The sequence below is a fragment of the Colobus angolensis genome, unplaced genomic scaffold (genome assembly GCF_000951035.1).
Source record: "Colobus angolensis palliatus isolate OR3802 unplaced genomic scaffold, Cang.pa_1.0 Scaffold56, whole genome shotgun sequence".
In the NCBI taxonomy this organism is placed as follows: domain Eukaryota; kingdom Metazoa; phylum Chordata; class Mammalia; order Primates; family Cercopithecidae; genus Colobus; species Colobus angolensis.
In genome coordinates, this window is record NW_012119154.1 from 4816065 (window position 1) to 4824416 (window position 8352).

Below are 8352 nucleotides of genomic sequence, written 5' to 3' on the forward strand. Positions count from 1 at the left end.
GGGGTCCCCGGGGACGCGCCAGCCCGGCAGTGGCTCGACGATGGAGGATCCGCAGCGCGCCCGCTCGCACACGGTCACCACCACCGCCAGTTCCTTCGCAGAGAACTTCTCCACCAGCAGCAGCAGCTTCGCCTACGACCGGGAGTTCCTCCGCACCCTGCCCGGCCTCCTCATCGTGGCCGAGATCGTGAGTGCCGACGGGCCGGGGGTGGCGGGGGGCTCAGCTGGACCCCGGCGCGTGCTTCCGCCGTGCTTCTCGGGACGGAGAGTCTTCCCGCGGGCTTTAGGGAACGGTTTTGCTCAGCCTCGCCTTCTTCCCAAAGTGCAAGACTCTCTAAACAAGGTCCAACAAACTCTGGCTCTCCTGGGAAGAAAGGGTTGTGATCTTCAGGATGTCTTGCTGTGGGAGAAATGCAGCTTGTTGGGCCCTCTCGGTGCGGCAGCAGATCCTGGGAGCAGGATACTTGGGTTAGTGGCTATTGAGTTTGTGTTGAGTGTCAGAGACACCTGGTGCCTTTCTCACCTGATCTCCACGTGGATGGCTTCCTCCCTGAAAATAAAGCTTTCCTAAGATCAGGGGAAGAGGAAAGGGCTTCTTTCTTTTCCTGATTTATCTCCCCGGTAGTAACATTGAGGTGAGTCAGGAAAATTTTACTGAATAAAATCCGAGTGCCGCAACCTATTTTAGGACCAAAGAGGTCTTTTGCAAGGTGCTGTGCACATCCTGGTTTAGGCTCAGAACATTCCTGGGAAGGAGGCAGGGCATGGGCGTTCTTCTCTCCATTGGAGAGCATAGAGGCTGGAAACTCACGTGATCTCCCCAGAAGTCCCAGTCAGTCCTTCATGGGCTGAGAAAGGACTGGAGCCCTGTCAGCAGCTAGAGGTGGTCACTGTTTGAGTCTTCTTCGTGTACCAGAGTCTTGTCAAGCCCTTCAGATGTCCTCATACCCTCGTGTAATCCACACGACCACCCTCCCCTGTGAAGGCCTAGAGAGGGGACGTAAATCACACCGGTGGATGGTGAAGCGTGGATTCAAACCCAGGCCTGCCTTTCTGCAGGGCCCTGCTAATGACTGCGAACAGTTGAGACAGCTTCCAGCTGCCTCAGCAGTGCTCTCCTGCCATCTCTCATAGACTTCTGTTAAATATTTGGGAATTCAAATCGAGCCTATGTAGGAGTTAGAGAATGGGCACGCCATCACGGTGCAGAAGTGACTGAAGACCTGGCCGGTTCCTTTGAGAAACCTGAAGTAAATCCTGTGTACCTCAAGTAGCTTGCTTGCTCCCCCAGTCTCAGATCCCACCCGGACCTGCTCTGTGAAGCTCCTGGTGGTCATAGCGCACATAAGGTATGAGAAGTGTTGGCTTAGCTCCTCTCCCAGCTGGTTGCCTCAGCGGGTATTGAGGACTTCAGGAGACTCAAAAGCCGAAGGTATTAGAATCGCCTTGCAGGGCCTGGCTTTTAGGACTTCAACAAATATTTGCTGTGCAAATGGAGGAGTTGGCAGGCTCTTCTGCTTCAGCAGCGCAAACAAAAGCTAAAATGAGGGAGATGGGCCTTCTACCTTGGGATGGGTTTGGGCCAGGCATGAAGCATAACGCCTTTTTTTTTTTTTTCTGATTTATAATCAGTATGCTCTGTGTACTGCACTTTTCAGGAAATACAAAAGTGAAAGAAACGTAAATGGCCCACAATCCCATTACTAGAAATAGTCACTGTTGACATGTTAGCATGTGTCCTTTTAGATTTCATTTAAGTTTTTTGAAAAAGATGGGAAAACATGTAAGCAAAATCACCCTTATTACTACTATAGTTTTTATTTTTAACAGAGATAATTATGCACCTTTTTTGTTTGTTTGTTTGCTTTGTTTTGAGACAGGGTTTTGCTCTCTCAGCCTGGGGTGCAGTTGGCACCATCATGCTGCCTTGACCTCTCCGGCTCAAGCGATCTTCCCATCTCAGCCTCCCAAGTAGCTGAGACCACAGGCATGCACCACCACAGTTGGATAATTTTTAATTTTTTTTCTAAGGACAGGGTCTCTCTGTGTTGCCCAGGCTGGTCTGAAATTCCTAGGCTCAAACAATCCTCCCACCTTGGCCTCCTAAGGTGCTGGGATTATAGGCATGAACCACTGTGCTCCACCTTATGCCCATATTTTAAAGATTCGGTCCTACAGGCAGAAATGTACGTTTCTCCGACTGTCTTCATCTCTTAGAGCTCTAGACAACATGTTTATAATGCTGTTTTTTGGTGTTCCCTCACCCACCCAGTGGTAGACATTATCCGTTGCCTTTCTACTCTGAAAGGTGAAGCTTTAGCTGGGATGCCCTCTTCCCTGCCTCCAATTATACATACCTTCTTCCTGTCTCCCAATATAGGTCCCCACTTATGATGGTTCAACTTAGGATTTTTCAGCTTTACAGATGTTGTAAAAGCAGTATGCATTCAGTAGATATCATACTTTGAATTCTGAATTTTGTTCTTTTCCCGTGCTAGTGATACGTGGTAGATATTTTTTCATGATGCTGGTCAGCTCTCAGTCACCCACGCCATCACCAGCGCAAACCACCCATCCTCTCCAGCGTGCTGTGCTGCTGGGTGATTCTGCCAGCCGTAAGCTAACCTAAGTGTTCTGAGCACGTTTAAGGTAGGCTAGGCTCAGCTATGATGTTTGGTAGGCTAGGGTTATTAAATGCATTTTTGACTTTGGATACTTTCCACTAGGGTGGGTTTATCAGGATGTAACCTCATTGTTAAGTCCTGTCAAGAAGCTGAGAGACTTCGGATTCTGTCAGAATCATCCTCATGACTGGCCTCTCTGGGAGCCTCTGGCCTGGTGGCCTGCGCACAGCTGGCCGAGTGGGCTCTCCTGCACCATCACCCTGAAGATTCTCTTCCTTTCTTTCCTGGGTTGGATCCTCTGCTTCCCATGTCCAGTGTCCTCTGTCTTGCCTTGCTTCCACTGGGGGGACCCAAAGCCTCTTGTAGTTTTCTGAGAAAGCATGCATGTGGAAATGGAAATTTGCACCTTTCAGAATATCTTGATTCTATACACAATTCCTAGTTCAACTAGGTAAAGAGTGTTAGATTGAAAATGTTTTTCTTCAGAATTTAAAATGTATTCTTTTATTGTCCTTTAGCTATTCTGATCTAGTTTTGCTTTGTTTTGTTTGAGATGGTATCTTACTTTGTCACCAGGCTGAAGTGCAGTGGTGTGATCACAGCTCACTGCAACCTACCCCTTCTGGGCTCAAGTGATCCTCCCACCTCGGCCTCCCAAGTAGCTGTGACCACAGGCATGGGCCACCATGTCTGGCTGATTTTTTGTGTATTTTTGGTAGAGACAGGGTTTCGCCATATTGCCCAGGCTGGTCTCGAACTCCTGAACTCAAGTGATCTGCCTGCCTCAGCCTCCCAAAGTGCTGGGATTATAGGCATGGGCCACTGCACCTGGCTGTAAAAGTTTTTATTTCAATTATTTATCTCCCTCTAACCCTGACTTCTGGAAATGTGTTGAACCTTCTTTTTCCCAGAGATCTAAAATATCACAGTGATGTACCTTCATTTGAGTGTGTTTTCTCCCAGTGTACTGGGCACCTGGTGTATTCTCTCAAGTAAGGGAAATTTACGTAAGCTTTAGGAGACTCCTCCCCCCGTTTTACAAACGTATTTTTAGTAAACAAAATACAATTTTTTTTTTTTTTTTTTTTTTGAGACAGAGTCTGGTTCAGTTGCCCAGGCTGGAGTGCAGTGGGTCTCATAATGTTACTCAGGCTGGAATTGAGTGGCGCAATCCCAGCTCACTGCAACCTCTGCCTCCTGGGTTCAAGCAATTCTGGTGCTTCAGCCTCCCAAGTAGCTGGGATTATAGGCGTGCACCACAACGCCTGCCTCATTTTTTTATTTTTCATAGAGACAGGGTTTCGCCATGTTGGCTGGGCTGGTCTCCAATTCCTGACCTTAAGTGATCCACCCACCTCAGCCTCCCAAAGTGCTGGGATTACAGGTGTGAGCCACCTCACCCAACCAAAATAAAATAATGGCTCTTTTAAAAGTTTATAAAAAATAAACATTTATACATTGTTGGTCGGGCATGGTGGTTCACGCCTGTAGTCCCAGTACTTTGGGAGGCTGAGGCCGGCAGATTGTCTAAGCCCAGGAGTTTGAGACCAGCCCAGCCAACATGGTGAAACCCCATCTCTACTGAAAATACAAAAATTAGCCCAGCATGGTGGTAGGCATCTGTCGTCTCAGCTACTCAGGAGGCTGAGGTAGAAGGATCACTTAAGCCCCGGAGGTCGAGGTTGCAGTGAGCTGGGATTGCGCCACTGCATTCCAACCTCGGTGACATTGTGAGACCCTGTCTCAAAAAAAAAAAAAAAAAAAATCACATTCTTTTAAGTTAAAGGTATAGGTTGGGAGTGCATCCTTGGACACATTTTCGGATAACTGTCTTCTCTTCTCAGCTGCAGTTCACTCAGACTGACTTTTACATTACAAATTCAGGAAGGCAGTGCAGCTCACTGTGGTTGAATGCATTTGACTCGTGTTCAGTTTCTGGTTCTGCTCTTCACCATGTACAGTGCGAGCCATTCTTTCAGTTGGAAAGTATCTCATAGAGTTGTCAGGACCCGAACCACACAGCTGTGCATGAAATGCTTAGCAAAATACCCTGGATTGCTCTTCAGTTATCTCCTTGTCTCGTTGCCTTCTCTTCAGCTTCCAGTTTTTGCTGCTTTGCTTCCAGCCTTTTCCTTTGGTATATTTTAACTCCAGCAAATGCCAGACAGAGAATTAATGGTTTCTCTGCCAAGATATTATAGCAGCAGGGATGAGTATTCAAGCATCTTCCAGTTCATGGTAGACCAGCTTTGAATTCACTCCTGATCAACATAGCCCAGCCTCCAGACAAGTACATGAGGAGAGGGAGCTGTGGAAGGTCAAGTCCAGGGAGCTAGAAGGTTTGATGGTTTCTGGCTGCAGAACCACCTGCCCTTACCCTGCACATAAAGCAAGACCTTACCTAAGGAGTTTTTTTGAGACAGAGTCTCACTGTGTCACCCAGGCTGGAGAGTGCAGTGGCGCAATCATAGCTCACTGCAACCTGGAACTCCTGGGCTCAAGCAATCCTCCTGCCACAGTCTCCTGAGGAACTGTGACTACAGACATGCACTGCCAATGCCCAGCTAATTTTTTTAGAGACAGGGTTCTCACTATGTTGCCTCGAACTCCTGGCCTCAAGCAGTTCTACTTAGGCCTCCAAAAACACTGAGATTGCAGGCATAAGCCATTGCGGCCAGAAGATTTTTGTTTAATTTGAATTTTCTCTTTCCATTTTCTCAGTTCTTTCTAAAACTCCTTTTATACTTTTTTCTTTGCATGTATTTTCTCATGATTGTTTTTCTAACTGATCTGTGACCTGCTGTTTGCTTTTACTATTCCGTGAACATTTTTCAGGGTCTTGGATCTTTTGAATTATTACCATTTTCTATCTTAAAGAAGTACCGTACCTGGTTTCCCCAGTTTTCTATTTTAAAACTAATGTGTTTCTAGGGTTTACTAGTATAACAAGTGCGGTAGCAATCTTTTTTCTTTGTCTGTCTTTCCACATTTGTCCAGTGCTTTTCTTGAGGAAAACTTCCTTGAGGTAGAATTGTTGGGCTAAAGGGTATATAAATTTAAGGATTTTGTGACATAGTCTGAAGTTATCTTCCCCAAAGTTCTACTGGTTGAAACTGTCGTCAATAGTATGAGCCTTTTAAACTAAAAATGCTTTTAAAAAATTCCAAATGTTAAGGATCACCTTAAATAACATACTGTGTTTTATTGATTATAATGGGTGCTTCTTATTCATGTTTTAATATCTGAATCAGGGTACGGCTTATAATTGAGGGTTTCTTGGATCTCATGAAATATGGACCCGTTGATTGTTTATCTGGGGATAGAGGAGAGTGTCTGTTTCAAACCTTTGCAGTCCCATTCCTGAGACTAAGATATACCTACCCGCCCCCCCCAAGAAAAATGCTACGTTCTGCCTTGTGAAAACAAAATACTGAGACAAAGAATTACTAAGAACCTGACTTCCTGCCTGAACCTGGGGAAATGAAATTATGCAGAGGACAAAACAGTGTTTTTTCAAATCCCTTGCCAAAATCGCTTGCTCTGGCTTTGAAGGTGAGTGGTAGTAGCTGTCCCTGTTAAAACACTCAAGGCTGTGCCAATGTAGCATCATGTGGAAGCCAAACCATGGCACTTTCCTTCCTTTTAAAGTTCTGTAACAAGCTAGAAGCAATCCAGTACTTGACCTGTGAATTGTAGGATGCTGTGATCTCATAACTATTACAAGTACTTGAAGAATGAAAGTGATTTCTAAGAAGCTGAGTAAATTGTGCCCTTCCTGTTATAGATGACTTCAAAATGAATTATAGTATCCATGTAATAATGTTAGGTCACCTTTTTTTTTTTTTTGAGGCGGGGTCTCGCTCTGTCGCCCGGACTGGAGTGCAGTGGCCGGATCTCAGCTCACTGCAAGCTCCGCCTCCCTGGTTCACGCCATTCTCCTGCCTCAGCCTCCGGAGTAGCTGGGACTACAGGCGCCCGCCACCTCGCCCGGCTAGTTTTTGTATTTTTAGTAGAGACGGGGTTTCACCGTGTTAGCCAGGATGGTCTCGATCTCCTGACCTCGTGATCTGCCCGTCTCGGCCTCCCAAAGTGCTGGGATTACAGGCTTGAGCCACCGCGCCCGGCCTAGGTCACCTTTTATTTATTTACTGTCATGAGCAAACTTAGTTGGGAAGGATAAATAGGGTTTACTGAGAGTTGGAATTTTAATTATTCTATTGCCCTGTTGAGTTCTTTTAAAAAATAGTGAACATGGTTTCCATTTCTTAAAAGCAATACCCGACATTTGTAGAAAAAACTTTTATTTATTAATTTTATCATTGTTGTTATTATTTTTAGATAGAGTCTTGCTCTGTCCCCCAGGCTGGAGTGCAGTGGCGTGATCTTAGCTCACTGCAACCTTAGCTCACTGCAACCTCTGCCTCTCAGATTCAAGCGATGCTCGTGCCTCAGTCTCCTGAGTAATTGGGATTACAGGTATGCACGCCACCACACCCAGCCAATTTTTGTATTTTTAGTAGAGACAGCGTTTCACCAAGTTAGCCAGGCTGGCCTCGAACTCCTGGCCTCAAGTGATCCACCCACCTTGGCCTCACAATTGTTCCAGAATTTAAGTTATATATTATCTGTAATTTTTTTTAAAGCGTAGTTTCTTGTAAACTACTCTGTTTCCCCCTGTGACCATCTGTGCTGGATACCTTCCATTTGTCCTTCACATTCCCTCTCCACCATGATCCTGTATGGACTTCTTAAGGGCCTCCCTGCCCTCTGATGTCCCACTGACTGTATCTACTGGTATCATCAACACGAGACTCTCGGGTGAGAGGAGAGCAGGTTCTGGACCTTCATTCCCCAGGGTTCCTCCCTGCTGGGTCTCTGCTGGGTGTCTGTGTCCCTGTACAGAAGACAGGCTACCTAGCAGCTCTCTGCACACTGCTCTTTTCCCTGACTTTGATAACTGTTCGCTCACCCCCGCTTCTGATTGCCAAGTACTGCCCTATAGCTTGTGGTTTTCCTGCACCCTGCGGTATAAACAACATCCTTATTAAACCCTACTCAGATTACCCAATCTGAATGTGCCTGCTCTCCTGCTGAGACCTGATATATTACCTGTTTTCATCAATGATTAATTTCTCATGACATGCATAATGGCCACATAGTATTCCATAAATATCCAGGCTCCTACTGTTCAACGTATGTTTATTTCCTTCTTTTAAACATCTTTTAAGCTAAATCTTTCTGGATGTTCTTTACTGTTTTCTGAGGATGATTACTTAGAATTGATAAGAGGGTATGTGAATCTTCTTTAAAGATAAGTTTATTGGCCAGGCAAGGTGGTTCACACCTGTAATCCCAGCACTTTGGAAGGCCGAGGCGGGAGGATCACCTGAGGTCAGGAGTTCAAGACCAGTCTGGCCAACATAGCAAAACCCCATTTCTACTAAAAATACAAAAATCAGCCGGGTGTAGTGGCGGACACCTGTAATCCCAGCTACTCTGGAGGCTGAGGCAGGAGAATCGCTTGAACCTGGGAGGCAGAGGTTGCAGTGAGCCGAGATCGCACCACTGCACTCCAGCCTGCATGACAGAGCGAACAAACAAAAAAGATTGTTAAGGTATACAGTAAATCCACATTGTTTAGTGTAGAGTTCTATGAGTTTTGGCATTTGTGTTTTTGAAAAATAGCTTTATTGAGATATAATTACATATAAAATTGACCTTCTTAAAG

General features: G+C 45.8%; 1 protein-coding gene and 1 pseudogene across 1 annotated transcript in view; one reads left to right on the forward strand and one right to left on the reverse strand.

Annotated features, from left to right (window-relative positions):
• The first annotated feature begins 6 nt into the window (after nucleotides 1-6).
• Nucleotides 7-8352, forward strand: part of CMTM8 (CKLF-like MARVEL transmembrane domain containing 8) — a 131130-nt gene continuing 122784 nt past the window's right edge. Inside the window, exon 1 of the mRNA XM_011961540.1 lies at nucleotides 7-187. Within this exon, the coding sequence (XP_011816930.1) occupies nucleotides 41-187 (147 nt within the window). The 5' untranslated portion in view covers nucleotides 7-40. The remainder of the gene's footprint in view (nucleotides 188-8352) is intronic.
• LOC105525781 lies at nucleotides 4687-4861 on the reverse strand (annotated as a pseudogene).